Raw genomic sequence first — 19,656 nt, 5'->3', positions numbered from 1 at the left:
ATAAGATACAAATAAAAACCAAAAAAAAATAGACTTTACCGCAGAATGACGTTTAAATCGCTATTTTTCCACAGGGAGTACTCAACTGCGCATGCGCGCGGATTTACGACACCGCCGTTACTGTACGGCTGTAACGGCTAAATCCGTGATCTAGCAGCAGCCCGAGCCGAGCATACCTACACCGGTCTGCCCTGCTCTACCTGGAGACATATCGGCTTGAGTCTGGAGATTTTTGCTAAAAAATAAACGCTAGACTTACATGAAATCCGTCTTAATAATCACCTATGGGCTCCTAGTTCTGTGTGTGGTGACTGTGTCTGCTCCCCCTCCCACGATCCCCACAAACGTTAGCTGTCTCGGATGCTATCGAATGCTAGCATGGATGTATTAGTGCTAGCATGTCGTCTCAGCAGCAGCAGCAGTCAGTTAAAAATAAATAAATACAGTCCGAGTGAACCACTAGAGCCACGGACTGATTACCGACCATCACTGACAACTAAAGCCTCGACCGGTAACAAGTATGAGGGGCGTTCGTTGTGCTGAGCTAGCTCGATGCTAACTTCGACTAGCGGTAGCGTTAGCATCCGCCGCTAGCTTCGGTTAGCATCCGCCGCTAACAGCCGCTTCTCAGCTCACAACAAGCCTCTCGTACTCGGTACAATAAAACGAGAGGCTCTCGTTAATGGTGACGGTGTCTATCGGTCCACGGCTCCAGTGCTTCATCCGGACTGTGTGTGTGTGTTTTTTTTTTTTTGGAGTGGACTGCTGCTGCTGCTATCATGGACAGGAGGCTAACGCCCCCAGGGGATGGGGCCCAGTTTGAATGTTTAGGTTAAAAAATGAAACGAACAAAACTATACATTCAAAAGTTAAATTAAAGAAAAGGTGGACTGATCGGTTCATTGTAAAACACTTATTGATGTGAATGTGGTGAATTCTGTATACGTAGCGAGGTAGCTCTTTCGTTCAGCAGCACAGACCTGAAGCTTCACTTTTCATTAAGACCAACCAATGTGGCTGCCAAATTAACAAGCCGGCAGTAAACCTCTAAAACTCCGCGGGTAAATGTAACAGCTTTCCTCCAGGATGAGGAGCCGCTCCCGGTCGCCGGTGGCTTTTCCGAAAACCTTAGAGTAAATTTTCAACCTGACCACATACAGTACACACGGTGCTAAAGCCGTGTTGTTGTTGCCACCAGGTAGGTTTGTCTGTCGTAAATCTACTTGTGCGCATGCGCTGGTGCAACAACATGATTGGCCTAGTTCAGCTCTGGCAAAGCAGGTGATTGGCTGCTGGTGAAAAGGGGCGGGACATGCGCCATCTTTGGCGTCGCAGCTTTCCCCATTCAAAACGGGCAGAGTGGTCTGTCTCCTCATATTAGAACGTCTCTGCTATCGAACATTCCTTGAACTTTAGTCAGAGCTTTAATATGAATCACACTGCCTGAAAGTCACATGTCAATTTATTACCTAATACTTTAATAATACAGATTGACAACAGTTCTGCTTGCCAGGACTTAAAACAAAGTTCCAGCAGAAAATCTTTCTTGTTATCATGTTGTTTAAAGCATAAATTGAAAATGTATCTGAAAATGGACCAGTTGGGACAGATAGCCTACATCATCACCCAATATTAACACTTAAACAATCCATGAAGCTCATTTAAAATGAAAATGTGTATCTTGTTTCACTGACAAACAATACATAACAACAAAAGTGGCTAATTTAGGAGGTTTATCTGGTGTGAATATAAAGTTTGCATTAGAACTTATTCCTTTGAAACATGCAAAATTCAGAGTAATAGCTCTGGTATAAAAGTAAGCTATAGCCTGGTAAACATTATTTATTTACAGATTAATCAATTGTCCAAATATTTGCCATTTAATTTTCTTTTGACAAATCCTTGTGGCTCAAGTTTTGGTAAAAACATTAAGAGAGAATGCATTTTTTGTTTTCAAAAATGAAAATGCAACAAGAGGATATAACCTACCTGTAACAGCCATTGCCATGAAAATTGCACAGACCAGCAACTTCATTTTTCTCAAACACAGATGTTTGTTTTATAGAGCAATTATCAGAGGATATACGAAAAGATTAAATGAGAAAGAGGCAAAAGGTCAAGGAGACGTTCAACGATCCAACTGTCCAGGTAACTGAGGAGGGTCAAATGAGTTTTGTCAGCTCTGGTCACTGGGTTTATATCAGGATCTTGGGTTGGTCTTTGGAAATGGTTAAAAAAAAAAAAAAGATGAGTGCTTTTCAATTTCCACTTCATGTCAAACTCAAAGAGCTTTGGAAAGCTGAACAAGAGGGCAAGAGATGATGAACGTTGTGGTCTACAGTACAGTCTATTTTTTGTTTGCACAGTTGAATGGGCCTATACTGTATGTTTGTTTGAAACTTCACTTTCAAAAGCAGTACTAGATAACAAAGGAGAACAAATCTTCAGTCAATATTAAGATATTACCTCAATAACAAAGGATCATAGGAGACACTCCCTTTGAGACCGTTCCCACATGAATCATGGACACTGATCTTTACCTTTGGCCTTGTGGACAAAATAATCTCTTAAATCTATGTGCATTTGTATAATGGAAAAGAATTAACACACTGCTAACATAGCTGCGAGCTGTAGTGACAGATTTTGGCTAAAGTAGCATCAGTCCACTCATCCAGAACTCTGCAAGAACATAGATGTACTTATAGTTGCTAAATGTTCTACATTCTTTGTAACACGCAAACATTCAAAGACAAGCAGGTTGTAATATTTGGGGTTTATTTGTTTTTGTGTCATCATGAGATAACTAAAATGGTTAGCTTAGCGTTGCATAAAGACTGAAAATATAGGGAAATACAACTAGCCAAATCTAACAAACATCAGCCATAATGCTCCTCCAAAGCATCATTTGTTTTATCAGCATGAAACCTGAAGAATATGTATAATATATAGTGACATTTATATTAGCCTTCTTAATTATTTTATAGCTTCCCTTAAATCGGTTTCTGACTTCCTCATATGCGTCTTATTTTGTTTACAGATTAAACAAATGACATCACTTGAATGATGAGCTAATTGTCCGTAAGCTGTGACACAAGCATGGGAGGAACATTAATCATTGTCTCATCTTACTCCCAACAAAAACCTTGCCCCAGGGACATTATGTTAGCACATCCATTTAAATAAACACACAAAAAATGGAAATACCAAATATATTTTTACTTGTAAATTTGGAAGTTGATACAAACATTTACTCCTGTCTACTCAAGTGTTATGCTAAATGTATGATGCTGTCCCTCCATTATAGCTAGGCCATACTATCATGGGGAAAGCCAATAAATGTTATTCAAAGTGGAAAAAAGTTATGTATTTTTAAAATTTTCCTCCTTATTATTTAAAGGGCCCATTGGCTGCAGACGGCCACCAGAGCAGCACTCAGAGCTACAGTCACAGGCAGCTGGGTGGAGGAGGCTCCGTTGCACAGGGTCGTGTTGCAGCAGCTCCTGGTGATGGTGTAGTTAACGCTCAGGATGGACCCAGTTGAATTTGTGCATTCTGCTTCTTGTGTGCAGCCTCGTTGGTGGATATCCAAAATGTGGGAACTAAACTCTGGAGGAAGCAGAGAAGAATATTTACTTTTTTTATGAGTCATTTTTTAAGATAAGTTTCTATAATCGTGTGACAGGAATGAAGCTGCTATGAAGACAATGAGTTCATTTCATGTTGCCTTTAAAGAAATCACCTAGGCTGATTCAGTTTTTTTAGTTTATGATTTTTGTGTCTATACGTCATGGAAAATAATAGTTTTCACAAGCAATTGTTTGCTTTTGTTTACACGTTTATCTGTGTGGAAAAACTTGTGGATATCGGCCTTCTTGAAATGTGCAGCAGAAAGTCTAATACAGATTATTTCTAACAGTTCTTTTGCAAATACAAAGGGCAATTCAGAGAACATAAAAGATTAAATAAAACTGGAAAATGTATTAAAGTGTCATTTAGTTTTTCATCTTACCAGCAACAGCAGAAAAACATCTTGTCTGAGCTTGGCTGCAGTTTACTGAAGTTGTACTGAGGCAGTAGCCGAGGACGGACGTGTCACAGGTGTAGCAGGAGAGTGACTGAACTGTGAGGGAGGAGATGAAAATAATAATGTTGTTTGGGTTAGGGTTAGGGTTAGGAAAATAAAAGTCCTAACCCTGCTCTGGAAAAGAAAAGTCAAAAAGATATTCTTATAAGTCTGATTTCATGTATTTTCATGTTTAACAACCACCTGAACTAATCACGTAGCAGAGTACACATCTAGACTATGGTTTCAGCTCTCAAGGTGAACAGTGGCTCCACCTTTGTTATCTGACATGCAGTTTAATACGGTGTTTAATGTGTGTGACTGTGCAAAATGCAGCAGGTTTTATTTGCTCAGTGTGAGTGGTGAATTTTCTGCCTCCACCCTGTTTGATTTGTGTTGCCCGATCATGAAAAATGGCTTAAACTCGTCTTTCCAGATACAATGTGAAAAAAAAAAAACTGTTGTCAATTTCTGTAAAAATAAAAACAAGAAACATGAACATATTTTCTAGTTAAAAAAAAGCTGAGAAACAAACATTTGTGAAATAATGTCTTGTTCAATAAATTGAAAGATCATGAATTCTGGGACAAATTATAGTTTGTGAACGTGTTGGAAACATTTTAGTTCATATCAAGGACTTTATCTGACCATTACTTTCACTCACTGATCCTTATTTTGTCCCACAGAGAAAAAAACGGTAGAAATAACAATGTGTCCTACCTGTAACAAACAACGCCAACAGAGCAGCACAACTCCACAGAAATCTGTTCATCTTCATCTTCTTAGTTTAGAAAATAGCTCCAAGGAGTTTTGGTTGAGTTTAACGTCGGACTGAGATCAGGTTTTAGTGGATCAGTGTTTCGCTGGTCGACTGTTTTATACACTGAGCGGGAGTTTATTATCAGTGACACACGTCAACTTTAGAGATAAAGAAGTTGGACAAAAGGAAACCGACCGTATTCCTGGACATGAGGTAAAACTCCCTGACAGCTCAGTCACATCAGTGGTGCAACATTGAATCATTGCCGTTTAAGTAGCTCTGGTTGATTTCATATTAAGAGACATAAAAAAAATCATTTCTTCTTCACTAAACTTGCCAAAATAAAACAATGTAAAAACAACAAAAAAAAAACAACCAAAAAAACCCCTATCTATCTATTTATTCATGGTTTCGTTTTGTGGTTCAGATATTTTTTAGCTCAGGGACACTTTTACATATTTGTTTTCCATGTTTTATCTTCTTATTATATAAAGTCCACACAGTGAACCCTGCCCTTACCCCGTGTCTGTGATTGGCTCCTGCAGTTTTAGATGCAGATGTATTAAGATGCTTTATTGACATTGTATATCATACAACGAAATTTCCATTTGCGGCATTCCCAGATACCCATAGCAGCATTTAAAATAATGTTAGTAATAATAATAATAATTCATGTATGATGTTCTCTCAGTAAAACAGTGGGTAACCTTTTAATTTACAGGCCGCTAATTACGTGATAAGGTCAAGAATTAGCCAAGAAATAACAAGTAATTGCAGAATAATGTCAAGAAATAGTTTTGAAATAACGGTCAACTTCATATAATGTTGAGAAGAAATAACGATTGATTGCGTAGAAATAGCCCAGAAATAACAGTCAATTGCAAAGACTTGGTGGAGAAAAATTCTGACCTCCCAAAAAATTCAATTGTAATCTTTTGCCTTCATGAAAAACATAACATTACTATGAAATTGACTGTTATTTCTAGACTATTTCTTGACATTATCACATAATTATCACGTATTTAGCAGCTTGTAAATGAAAGGGTTACCAAACAGTGCAGTTCTTTGATGAAATTAATAAATAAAACCGTCCAGGCACAAAGTAGGTTAAAGGATAAATAGATTTATTGATTAAAAAAACAAAACAAAACAAAACAAAAAAAAGAAGGAAAAGACGTGGAAGGTTTACAAGCTCAATGTTTCCCTGAACCGGAACATCCCATTGCTCGACTTCCTTGATGGGTGATGTATTTCCCTGAGTATCTGTACTTTCTGTAACATCTGTGACCTCTTACAACACATTAGTAAACATACTTTTTAAAAAAAATACAATGTCCAAAGAGTTTATAATGGATGGTGCCTTTGGCTTTGGAGGCAGCTGCTGTGAGGTGGTTTACAGGAAGCTTCCCCACACTGAGGCCAGGACAGCAGCACCGATGGCGGCCGTCAGGGTCATCCTGGTGGAGGGGGCGCCGCTGAGTGTCACTGGGTTGCACTTGTCCGTTGAGCAGCACTCGATGGCGGTCTGGTAGCTGACGCTCAGCAGGGTGGCGTTGGAGGTCATGTTGCAGCCGGTGGAGTCGTCCAGGCAGCCCTGAGTGTTGAAGCCGACAAAGTCTGACAGTGATGGGAAACCTGAGGAGAAACAATGGAGTTAGACTTGTACTGGATTATGAAGAGTCTCTGCTTTTTTGTACTCTGCTGCATGGAAATACCACACCAAAAATGAAAATGATGAAAACACTAGAAATATGCTTTTATTCCGGCTTTTATTTTTCCAAATTAACAATATGTGGAGTATTTTTCCATTGGTATGAACCATTAGTCAAAGAAAAGGTGTCCCTATGTCAACAACATGAACAATATCAGGTCAAGTTTAGCAGCACTAGGGCGTGCTTGTTGAGCTGAACGTCAAGGTGTCAAATGGTTCAATGAAGTGAATCATGTTGTTATGTAAGGACTGAGGGTTCAACGACAACGGTCTGAGGGTTTCAGGGTGTGAATGTGCAGGTGATTGGGATGTGACTTACTGGCTTTTCCAGTAAAGCAGACACTGGAGTTGGACGAACACTCCTCGTCAGCAGAGTTCAGGCAGATGCCAACAAGACCAAAGGTGCATTTGTTGCAGGTCAGAGAATCGGCTGAAAACACACAAGTAAAAAAACATTTAGAATCATTAAAATCAAACATTTCAAATTGAATAATCCACATTTAAACTGTGTCTACAGTTGAGATTAATCATCAAACAATCTCTCTTGGTCTTTTCCATCTTTACATTGTACAAAAATAACACACGCTAATCTTGTGGTACTGAATGGTTTTATGAGTTTGTGCTGCTATTCTTTTAAAATTAAAACTAGCTTTTAAGCTACAACAAGCAAATTGGGCTTATTTATAAACAGAGAAAAACTTTATTTATGTTATTTCCACCAAATCATGCAACAAATTTGAAACAAACAAACAACTATCTCATTTTCCTCTAGTGGTGATGATTCAACAAAGTTTTGGTTTTGTGGAGTTGGCTTTGGGATTTTTGCTTCCACCTCAGTTCAGTAAAAGTCAATGGAAATAAGGAATTTCATTTGTGATGCTAACAGCACCAAAAACCCATTAAATCTAACTAAATGTGTTTGTGGATAATTTGCATATTTGTCATTGATATTAAGTTCTTTTCAACAACCCATGGTCTCGAAAACCTGGACACATCAACATCAAATTATCTTCACAGGACTAGAGTGGAAAATATCTTTATACTTTGGGTAAACTTAAACTCTTCCTGTCAGTATCATGTAACATTTGTTATAGAGAAACATCCAAATGGAATTGAAGATATTCTATAATCAAAAAAGAAATGTTACGATTTTCTTTTTAAATAAAAAGTTGAGTTCAACTGTGATTCCTGTTTTTTGAAATAAAATAACAGTTACAGAATTGGTAGAAATTGAATAAATTGGATGAAATCTTTCTCCAACCTTTTCCCGCCCTAACCAATTTTGCACAATAACGCATTCAAATCAATCATTATTCGAGAATCAGCCAATAACTCCTCCATCATATCTGTCTTTGCAGTAAAAACCCAGATTTTTGGTTCATCTTACCCAAAATGAAAGATGCAACTGCGGCGATGATTCCAAACAGGACTTTGCCCATCTCGTTGGTTTGGTTCCTCGGTTTCAGGTGACAAGAAAAGATAAGAAAATCCTTCCAATGAGAGCTTGGAGCTTCTTGGATGCTGTGGAGTGAGAAGTGATGAGCCTGTTGGTGAGAGCTGTCTTTATAGAGATGAAAAAGGGAGGAGACAAGACGACTAGCTCCTCAGGTTTTGACATCATGGCATCACTGAATAGAAGAATGTAACGGGTGAGTAACGCAAGATCTAACACACATTATGAACTCTTCAGGTAGAAAAATATGTCGTTGGTTAGGGATCATGAGCTCAAGTTTAGATTTACAATAGGTGTTGCCCACAACTGGGATAAAGAAAAACACATACAAACACAAAGTCCGTAGCTGCTCATCATAGTTTTTTAAAAATCCATCACTATGATTTAACGCCGATTGTATTCATTGTTTCCAATAGATCTAGTTGTGTGCATTTTGTTACTTCTTTCAGTCTAATCTTATTCTGATATCTCTATATCTTTAATTGTACAGGGGAATGAACTTGCTTAACTTAACTCTATCTTGTGTAAGTCACAGAAAACCATCTGCTTTTACCATGTGAGAAGCTGGAATCTGTGAATATTAGGGAGAAACGAACCAGTTTATCACCAAAATGTTTCAGCTTTCATCATGTCGTTGTTTTAAGGTGGAGGATGGTTTTCCTCCAACTTTACAACCCTTTAAGCCTCTAAACACTTGAAGTGAAGACACTGATCCTACAAACCCCCTACTTGAGGTTATTTGCCGAAGATTTCTGTCTCCTCAGACAAAGATCCGGTCCTGTTCAAAAAACCTGAAATCAGGATGGACGACTTCCTCTTGTCTCCTAAGTGGGGCAATGAAACCTGAAGAACCGGTCGATCAGCAGGACAGCACTGATTTGAAGAAAAAAAAAAAAAAAAAAAAATGAACAGAAAAAGCAAAGTAAAACTAAAATCACAACACATTAAGTTTTTTTTTTCTTCCCACCATTTTGATTATTTATTGCATTTTTCAAATTGTCTACAAAACCAATTTCACAAAAAACATTCAGACACACCTACATGTTTGTGTTTGACAAGTTCAGGAAGGAATATCTTATCTTTACCGATTTGTGATTAATGCGAACATACAAGCCAATACAAAATAGACAATGATCTGACTTGAAATTTATGCGATCTCAATTATTTTTCCCACCGTCTCCAAACACGATTGATTCATCACGTTCTTCATGTATACATTCAAAAATAGCGAGATAAACAAACGTTTCTGCCAATATCAAAAATATAACTGGTTACACACAGAGAGTTAATGAAGCTGCTGTTGTCTGAACAAATAACAAGGTTCACAGATACTGCAAAAGACAAAAGCCAATAACCCCATTTACATTATGTTAGCCACACGCCAATAGAGCAACTGGTAGATATTGAAATGAATAGAAAAGAGAACTGATTATTGAAGCTTTGAAGTCATAATTTGGCCTTTGAATATTACGATTAAAGATGACAACACAGTGGGTCAACGGCAATAACTTAAAAGAATAGTTTGACACTTTGGGAAATGAACACACAGGCCTTCTGTCGGAGCGCAGTTAGCCTAGCTTAGCATTAGGACTGGAGATGGCACTGCGATTCTGACCACAGGTAACAACATCAGTTTAGGGTTTTTTTTTTAACCTTCAGACAAAGCCAGGCTAGACATTTTCCCCGTCATCGTCTTTGTACTAAGCTATGCTAACTGTGAACCTCCTGATGCATCTTGGCCCAAAAAAAGAAAAGAAGCATAGCAAGCCCATTCACCGATTTCTCCAATGTGTCAAACTGTTCCCTTACGCAAAGTCCCGGACAGTCACACACGTACCCAACCTGCTCGGCTGATCACATGGCCTCGTACAAAAACTTTTACACGGTTCCTTCAAGTCAAAAGCCGAGGAAAATGTTTTGTGTCACTGTCCCACTCTCATTTTAGACTTTATATTGTCTGCCTGCCCCCGGAGTAGCTCTTAGAGCCTCATGTTTGAGGGCATTTGATTTAATCCTGCTAGTGCTTGTGTGTGTGTGTGTGTGTGTGTGTGTGTGTGTGTGTGTGTGTGTGTGTGTGTGTGTGTGTGTGTGTGTGTGTGTGTGTGTGTGTGTGTGTGTGTGTGTGTGTGTGTGTGTGTGTGTGTGTGTCTGTGCATGCGTGTGTCATCCCTATATCTCCTGTCAGACCAGGACGTTCGCCACCAGCAGGGCAGTGATGGTGGCGAAGGTCAGGCCGACCCCGGACATGCCCTGCAGCCCGGGTGCAGCGTTGCACAGATCAGTGTTGCAGCAGGTCTTGGTCATGGTGTAGACGGTGGCGTTGGAGCCGGAGGTGGGGAAGTTCACCTCCTGGGTCTTGTTGCACTCGGCCACTGCTAGACATCCCTTCTTTGTGATGTTCATGAAGGAAGCTGTGGACACACACAGTAACACACAAACACACCATCAGGCAAACAATCTCCATTGTTCAGACAGAGTGTTTTTTGTTGGCATTACGACTGGTTGGAGTTTCACACTCGGAGGAATGTACTGATGAACCTCAACCTGTGAAGATCTTGTTACTCCAGTTTTAGCCTCCAGGTTTTCACAAAACAGCAGAGGCTTGAGAAAGACTTGTACAGGTGCCAGTAGTTTTCGTTCATTATAACTTTCCTTTAAGATATTTACATAATTACAACTGTATATGATCATAATCAGTCTATCCAAGTTAAAGCAATAATGACTCCTTTCCTTGTAACATCGCTATTTTTTTTTTCCCCATGCATGATTTGACACACTGTTCTGTTGTGTTGACCTTTGACCTGACTGGTAGTATGAAATGAGTTGCTGCTGCCGTCTCTAGCTGAACCGTCTCTGCTGACAGTTTCCACTTGGATTGAGCCATTTTAACTCCTTATGGTCCTTGTCAACAAATCCTATTTTCCTCTTCCTTCCTAAATGTAGATTTAAACTACAGTGTGTTCACATCTTAATGAAAACCATTGTTGTGCAGAAACTATTAAAAAACACATAAATGTTAAATCATTTATGTGTTTTTAATGTTTCTGGACAACAATGGTTGAGGCAACATTCATTCACCTTTACACAGCGAGCTTGTTTATTATAACTACAGAGACAAATCTATTTGTTTGTTCCACTTCTGATGAATTTAAAAAAGACCAGTTTAAACTCTTAAAATCAATAACAAGTGTTCGTCATATGACAACTAGTCAGTGTTTACTGTACTTTTACTGTAGTCATCCACATCTTAAAATCCAGTTTGTATGTAGCGTCTCTGGTTGTGATGAATGGGTGTTTTGATGTTTGGTTATCTGAGCTGCCAGACAAAGACCGAAAGAGTGAATGTGATTTTACAACAAGTTGAAAAGGACATAATGGATCTGTCTAGGTTATCTGATTCCTCTTTAGGTTTATCTGTTGTCAATGAGAATATATCAGCGATCGTTATCACCATCTTAAAAACATTTGAATATCTCAGAGCATGAGGGTCAGGACTGTTATCTGGAAAACATATAAACACACAAACCACACTCCTGTTTGCATTTAGGCTATATGTTTTCCAGATAACAGTCCTGACCCTTTACAGGTGCAACTAGTGATTTTTACCCCTCAATTAACTGTTGTATGTAACAAAGTTTATCTACACCTACCGTAACACCGGTTGTTTCTGAGTCAGCTGTTTCCATTATTTTTTGTGAATATAAAACAATTTCATCTGTTCATTTCTTTTAGCTGATAATTTCATCTTTTACTATAGACTTTATATTTATGTCTCTCAAATGTTTGTGACATTTAACAAATTCTTTTGACCGTCTTCATGACTTCAGGGCAATTTTTAAACGCTTCATTAGTGACGTCAACCGTTTTACTAACCAGTTAAACGTCTCCGTTCTTCAATAATGAATTACATCTTAACTAGCAGAGCTACTGTATACACCATGTGCCACTTGGCAGGGAATCCTTGGTTAAAGATGACAATTTAGTAATTTGAGTAATTGCTGTTTATCTAAACCTATGAAAATCCTTTTGTGTTATCTGAGGAGCTACGTGATGCCGATTTATTACTTCACATTTTGAGAATGTGGGGGGGTGGGTGGGTGTGGTCCGGTGAGATTTTAAGCCGTTGACGTTTCTTACCTGCCGTCCCAACACCATTGTAGCAATGCTCTCCTTCTTCACACGTGGTTTTAGTGGTAAGGCACACGTTCCAGAAGCCGAGTTTACATTTGTAGCACTGCAGAGCTTGGCCTAATATGAAAAGACAAAAATGGAGGGAGGGAGAGAGGGAGAGAATAGGTTAGAATAATGAAATTAGTCACAGGAGGAGTACATGTAATTACATGTCAATTTCAGCCAACGTCTTGTCTCGTTTATACAGTATAAGGGACTGTCCCTGTGGCATGCGCTCTGACAAATCAGTTTGACATTCGAAATAAATAAACGGTGCAACATGTTAATTATGGGATTAAAAACAGAGACATCCGGCTGGCGTCTTTTTTCATTCAATTGCCATTCAAACTCTGCTCACTGAAATGTCTGTCTGGTTTGAGAAAAGTTTCTTCCTTTTTTGTTTTGTTTTGTGTTGGTCCATCAATCAAAACAAAAACATGATTTAATGGCCACACACAAGTGCCCAGTTATAAATGTTTCCTCCCATTTGGAAAGTTTCCCTTGGGATTTTTAAGGAGAGAGGTTTTTGTAGACACTGTAAAAACACTATAAAAAATTATTATTATTATTATAAATTATTTTGAGTTGTACCAATAAAGCCTTACTAATCTGACCCGTGTGATTTAAGAGCTGTAACTAGTTTCCAGAGACAGGAAACTAACAGCAGACTTCAGGTAACATGATCAAGTGAAGGCTTTTCAAATACAGGTAGCAACATACTATGTTGACAAAAGTCTGTGCTTAAGTAAACAGCTCCATAATGGACCTGTGAGTCAGCCGAGCAAACATTCATGAGGTCACAGGATCTATTGTATCTGCTATCTCAAAACTTAAAAAGAAATTCCAACATATCAAATAAAGACCGGTGGACTTTATCACTTTAAACCCCCTTTTTTATACATTCCAAAGAGGTTTCAGGTTAAAAACAAAAAACCTCACAAGGTCATCTTAAAAGCCCAAATCTCCATGGAAACAATAATATACATGTGCACATAGGAGGGACAAACTGATTAAATTAAAAAATAAATAAAAAAAGAGCCTGAACCACTGGGGTGATTCAGTTTGTGTGTGTCACATGTCCGACATGAACGCTCTCAGAAACCTGTTGCTCCAGTTTCATTCTCCTGTGGATTAAGTCTAAGCTGTGTTTCAGGGTCCCAACCTCAAGGTAGTTTTGGTTGAGATCCAAAATAACTGCAAGGAGTCACAACAACAACAGAAGAACACACAACTACAATTTATTTGTGCTACACTTTTACACCTATATTGTTGTTAGGCACTCTTCTTGTGAAATAATATGTTTATTTTTGCTAGAAAAGTGAGTCATTCTGAAATTTTCAATTCATCTTCCACTGACAGGAGGATCTGACTTGAAAAACGTGAATGAGAGATTTCACCAGGTGAACCAGTATCACATTGTTCAGACAACCCACCGATTTCATCAGGCTGTGGCAGGATTACCCAAAGTCTTTGCCTCACAGGTAAAACAAAAAAGTAAAACACACCCGTCCCATTGTGGACCAGCCCACTCCCTGTTCTACTGGTTTCGGTCACACCCATACTCAAGTGGGGCCAAGACTTTTGACAATACATCTTTATTATTACGTACTTATACACAATCATAGCTGCAATTAAAATATGTTCTGTCCTATATGGCAAACAAATATCGCTTTATCTGGAAAACACAATGCCTTTTCTGAGAACAAACAAAAAGGCACAGAGAAATATTTGTTGTGCGTGCCTAAGTATAGAGCTATAAAATGTCAATAACAAAAACAGTGCCACACCTTGGAGCTACTGAACCTGCCGCAATGGATGTTACATATCACATTTTTACAACATGATCCATCATGACTCATCCCATCTATACACATAACACAAGCATACGCAAGTCTCTTTCTTGGGACATATTGTCAAGGTCATGTGGGGATTACTTAACAGGCCTCAAGCCAGAGCCGCTTCAAGAACTTGGATTTGTGTTTTTATTTATAGAGGTGTGGTGCGGTGTGTTTACGACTGAGTTGAGGTGGGAATGATACAGTATAGAGCTCAAGTCACATGGGAAGTGTAAAACTAATGAGTTTAATTGCAGCAGCCTGTTTGTTCACTGCAGCAGAAATGGCTCAACACGTAATTGGTTGTGTCTTCACCTCGCTTGATTTACAACAAAATCTCTCTACACAACAGCACATGTCCTTAAACAACAGGCACAGAGTAAGGGATATTCAGATATATCAGTGATCTACGATTTAAAGAGTTAACGATAAATATAAATGTTACTGAAAAAAAAACAAGCCTAGGGTGATTATTATGACCTTTTATGGTTCCTTCAAGATCTAGTGGCTGTATGACAGGAGCAAAGGGAAAAGTGTCTGTCATTGATGGATCAATAAATCTCATGACTTACATGAAACTAGCAGGTAATTGTTTTTATCCTTAAAGTTAACTACAACATTTTAAGTACTGTGGCCTTGAGGGCTCAACAGAACTGCAAATAATGGGAACACATGGAAAGACACAAAGTGCTACGAATTACAAAAAAAAACCATCAAAATCAATTTGACAAAACTCATGCTGCATGCAGCACAAGATAATTTTACCAATACCAATTTGTTTAATGGCAATGTTGGTCACAAATATCTCTTATTGTACGTTTGATTGCTACTGCTTGAATGACAATGAGTTTGAATAATGGAAAAACTATTTTAATTTAAAGGATTTTGGCATGTCCCTGCAGTCAATTATCATTGTATTGTTTGTGTTATTCTAGGTATTTTGGAAGTTTTTAAGAATAACAGGTCAGGTCACTTGTGACAAGAGTACCTATACTATATAAACTGAGGAAGAGGGTCGAGAAAAAATTCTTTCTTCCTACTAGAAACATTCTTCTTTTGTGAATGTGTTAACATTACGTCAGTCCCCTCACGCCACTGTTATCACATGTGTACTAGGACATACCTGAGCAGAGGCAGCCACAGCTTTTTCAGACAGGGAATGTCCCAACGAGTAAAAAAATGTGATGGGGTGAGAACTGAGATTCTTCACTTTTACTCAGTTGTCACGTTATCAGGTTCACCAATACTGCAGTCTAATCCTGCAACAAACCTCACTGCATTCAAGATATGTTCAGATAATAGTTTGTGATGGGAGGATTTCAGATCTCACCTTTATTTCACCAAATTAGACTTAAAACTTTACAACTTTTTGAAAATAACCAAGTTTTCTGTAATAGTTTGGTCAAACTGTAGAAATGAAGGCAGTGTGCCAATAAATAAAAAAAATCACATGATGAAACTAGTTGACAAAGAGATATCTGGATAAAAGCAGTTAGTTTTCTTGGCCTTTAACCGAGTCAAAACTATCGATTCAGCTCTAAAAACTTTCCAGCTCCATTTTAGCAGCAAGAAACATCTTTGAACTCTCAGGCGTGGCACTTCTAGATTAACCCTGGTTGTGCAGCATCAGATGAACATCACCCTCTACTGTTCATCCACTAAAACTACAGCTCAGAGTACCAGCCCCTCATTTTCCTACTGCAATGAAACAGAGGAATCAGACACCTCAGGAAGAAAAAACAAAACAAATGGAAAGTTAACTGTCCTGTGAGTTTTTTTTTTCTCTCTGTGCTATGGAAAGAGTAGAGATTTACCCCCTGATAACATTATTTATGGTTGAAACAAGTGTTTGAAGTCACATTTATTTTGGGTTTCATGAGTGCATCCATGTGTGACCAACAGCAACAGCTGAAACCCAGTCAGGAGTGACTCAGTCCAGCGTCCCAGAAGCTGAAAACCTCCTATACAGAGCCAGTTCAGGAAAAATAAAGGCTGGGTTTAATACAGCTCTGTATTGTCTCATGGTTTCAACCCAAAGTCAGGAACGGGAACAAGTGGAAAGAAAAACAGTGAATAACATGAGCTGAAATTAAACTCACAATCTGAGTCATGTGCTACAACAACATGCCACTGTGCACAGAGTTGAAATGACACAGCAGTCCATTAGATGAATATGCAGCCAAGTTTATGTAATACGAGAGATGGGTAAATATAGTAAGACAGCATTCAGTGCTTCGTCAAAGTAGAGACAACCATGATCCTCAAAGTTATCAACCTCAAAACATGAGGATAAGAAAGCCTGGGTGGGTCTAATGTGTTGTGAAAACATTGGCTTTTTGCATAGATGCATCTTACAGTGGCAACATCCATTAAGGATGAGATTAACTAGGTTCATTGGAGATGAAGGCTGAAATATTTTGTGGTGGTAAGATTGTTTTCTTTCTCTTTTTTTTTTTTTTGACTTAATAAGGAAACCCAAAAAATGTTTGAGAAAGAGGAACACTGACGCACAGGCCATTAATAGAGGGCGGCTAGAGCCAGAAATGCCTTCACTGCGCTTAACCAATAATTGTTTGTTTTGCATGATGATATCTTTAGTGAGAGAAAGAATCGTTTTCTCCATCTTTTTGCAACAGAACAACAACAAAAAATTGGTATTGATAAACCTAGAAAAGTAGCAGTGATAACACACCTCAATCTTCTAGGCTATTTAACATGTCCAGTCAATCTCCTCTCGATGTTATCCTCCAATTTGCATCTTCACATCTGGATTACAGATTGACCGGCAGGCCCACACAGGTGAGTATTTTTTGTCTATTTTCTCTCAGCTAATGCTTGGGGAAACCTCTCAATAGCCTGTAACATGTTGACTTAAAAAATCAACCAGACTACCGTGTGAAATCATCAACACACCCAGTAAACACACCCACGCAGACAGAGTCAGCCCCACCAGCAGGGGTTTTGCAACCTCAGTATGTAATTATCTCCATTAGTGAATCACTATTCTGTCAGAAAACAACTATCTGAGTAAAGGATTTGTGGGCAAAACATCAATGTTATCATCTCAGAGTGTAACAGCAGCTGGGATGGGGTAAATGGTTTCCCCAGGGGAGGGTGTGGTTTGAAACAGGAGAGCAAAACAATAGGACAGAGGGAATCCTGAGATAAAACTGCAATAGCCTCAACAAAAAAAAAAAAGAATAGCAGGAGACCTGGTGTCCCTGCCCAGTCTGCAAAGCTTCACAGGAGTGGAATTTGAGACCTGTGCAAAGCCTCCACTGTCTCAAGGTGAGGAATTTCTCATGTAATGGCAGGCTTGGACATGATTCAGTCTGGAAAAAAACCTCCACCACAAACAGGCTGCCTCACCCAAACAGCGTTAGAGTAGCTAAAGCCTGGGATGTGCTGAAAACCCTGCCTCTGATTCACTCATGTTTTGTTTCATCTCACAGGTGGATCTCTTTTGGATGATGCCTTTCTCCTGATTAGTCACCTCTATAAAATAGTTGGGGAAATGTGACAAAACAGCACATCCTCATGTGTGAGAAGATTAAATCGTAAATGTATGCTTTTTTTTGGCAGAAAAATGGCCGAAATGGTCAATTAATAATAATGGGCAATTTACTGGTGGGATTAATTATCTTGTTTATTGCAATTTTTAAACAGTTAGGTATCGATTTCAGTGGTTTATTCTTAGACAGCTATTTATTTTCAGCAAACTTTAACTAGTTACCTTAGCTAAACTAGTTAGTTGACTATTTTTGAACTGTTACCTGATGGCTAAGTATTTGAACCGTTAGTTACCTGTTAGCCAACCTGTTAGCTACCTGTTAGCCAATGTTCATTGTCCTCATTAAATTTATGACTCAACTGTTTATCCAGTAGTTTGAGCAAAGCCTAACTCATTTAACTGTCTATAGAGCAGAGCTTCTAGTCAACAATAAATATTTCTTTAACTTTTTGTTATGTCTTGCTATTTTGGCTGTTTAGCCTAATGTTTTATGATTATATGATTTATCCAGTATTATTTTTAAGTCACTTCATGAAAGATTAACTTTTAAACTCTCCCTTTCCACTTTTAGCCAACTAGTTTAAACAAAAAAAGGACACAGTGAGACAGAAGCCCCAAGCTCTTTACCCTCCTTTGTAATGCCCCAGTAAACCACACACACTTCACACGCCACGAACAACGTCAAATATTAACGTTCTAATTCCCAGTTTGACAGGTTCGAACCCTTGTCAGAGACGTTCTTGTACAGTTGGTTCGAACCCGTGTTACCAGGAGAACGGTCGTTATGGCAATAAATATTAGTTCGTAAAAGCTTCAGGCATGGAAAAAAAGGGCTTATTTTGAAAAACGTATCCACTAAACATGAATATAAACATATAGCACTGCAGTGGTGGTGTCATTTAGGAGGGGACAGCCCCAGTGCAACGCTCACACACCAAACTTCATGTGAAAAACTGTAGATTTTACCGGAGAAAGATCAAAAACATTTCCCGTTCATTACAAAGCCACCCATTCAGATGAATTCCGTTGGTTTTTGAAAGGGAAGCGCTTCGCAATAATAATAATAAAAATAAATAAAACGTTTTCAATAAATAAATCATAATTAAGAGTTGTATCTTACCGACAGCAAAGCAGAATCCGACTGCAAAAAGTTGAAGGATAATTCTGTTCATCTTGGAAATTAGACGGTGAGATAGCAAACTGCTGCCTGTGTTAGTCTGTGGAGACTGGGACCGTTATTCATCAAACATAAGAGGTTTTTTTCCGCCATTGCTGCATTTATAATCTCCCACCTCCCTACAACGTCACCGTTATCCAATCAGAGGAGGTCTTGTTGGGCGTCCACCCAAGGTTGATTTTTTCAAGCTCTCCCACCTGAGCGTCACACTCACACAGCTGGGGGTTATTAGTCTGAAGAGTAGGAGGAATTGGTAAATGGGGAACTGTGGTGATGTGTGGAGCTCAAACGTGATTTCATACTGTTGTTGTGTTCAATCCCTTGTGTCACATTATAATAATAGCCTATTCACATGTGGATGTATAAGGCTAATTGTGTTTTAGTGGTGGTTAAAATGCTTTAGGGACTCAGTTAATTGGTGGTGGGAAGTAGCATAAAGTTCATTTATTCAAGTGCAGTGCTGAGGCAATTGCATTTATTCAGTATTTTAATTCAATGCTTTACGCTTGCGTTCTTGTGTTTTTCACATTTACAAAACATGTGCTAAGACTATTACCGTAGGCTATTTTTAACATCTGATAAATGATTATTGCACATGGTTTGGAAGCAAGAGCAGTTTAAATATAAGACTTGGACTACTTTTAATGTCTTTGAAATTAAGAATACAAATATTTCTACCTTTAATTTTGTGACTATCATTATCTGGGATGCTTATAACTCCATTTCTGTTCAGTGTACCCCCCTTGGTTTGATTCTCTCAACTTTCCCAGTGACTGATTAAATATTCCTCAAGAGTTAAGATTGAATATAGATCAGATTATCGTTGAAATTTTGGAGATGAACAGCAAATAAATCACATCGGTCAACATCATTGCACTAGATCCACATCAGATTTGGAAATGAATGAAGACTGTATTACTGAGAATTCTTTGGGACATTATTTTTGGACAGTTACAGTGATGTAGGCTAAGTGACC

The 19,656-nt window shown here is 38.5% G+C and overlaps 3 protein-coding genes across 3 annotated transcripts; all 3 read right to left on the bottom strand.

The window, feature by feature from the left end:
* Nucleotides 1–3,375: 3,375 nt before the first annotated feature.
* LOC146978531 (uncharacterized) lies at nt 3,376–4,913 on the bottom strand. The gene is made up of 3 exons (XM_085790377.1): nt 4,784–4,913; nt 4,010–4,120; nt 3,376–3,606 (listed from the first exon to the last, which is right to left on the bottom strand). Exons 1-3 carry the CDS (start codon nt 4,839–4,841, stop codon nt 3,392–3,394), a joined length of 384 nt encoding a protein of 127 aa, XP_085646503.1. The 5' UTR covers nt 4,842–4,913; the 3' UTR covers nt 3,376–3,391.
* A 1,023-nt stretch (nt 4,914–5,936) lies between these two features.
* On the bottom strand, nt 5,937–8,116 carry LOC146978530 (uncharacterized). The gene is made up of 3 exons (XM_085790376.1): nt 7,922–8,116; nt 6,854–6,964; nt 5,937–6,458 (listed from the first exon to the last, which is right to left on the bottom strand). The coding sequence occupies exons 1-3, from the start codon at nt 7,971–7,973 to the stop codon at nt 6,217–6,219; spliced, it is 405 nt and encodes a 134-aa protein (XP_085646502.1). The 5' UTR covers nt 7,974–8,116; the 3' UTR covers nt 5,937–6,216.
* An 820-nt stretch (nt 8,117–8,936) lies between these two features.
* Nucleotides 8,937–18,830, bottom strand: LOC146978529 (prostate stem cell antigen-like). Its single transcript, XM_085791275.1, has 3 exons — nt 18,624–18,830; nt 12,125–12,235; nt 8,937–10,398 (listed from the first exon to the last, which is right to left on the bottom strand). The coding sequence occupies exons 1-3, from the start codon at nt 18,673–18,675 to the stop codon at nt 10,169–10,171; spliced, it is 393 nt and encodes a 130-aa protein (XP_085647401.1). The 5' UTR covers nt 18,676–18,830; the 3' UTR covers nt 8,937–10,168.
* Between the last annotated feature and the right edge of the window lie 826 nt (nt 18,831–19,656).

The sequence above is a fragment of the Trachurus japonicus genome, chromosome 11 (assembly GCF_045865225.1).
Source record: "Trachurus japonicus isolate A0001 chromosome 11, Traja_1.0".
In the NCBI taxonomy this organism is placed as follows: Eukaryota; Metazoa; Chordata; class Actinopteri; order Carangiformes; family Carangidae; genus Trachurus; species Trachurus japonicus.
Note: the sequence above shows the minus strand (reverse complement) of the source record. Positions and strands in the feature narration are given on the sequence as shown.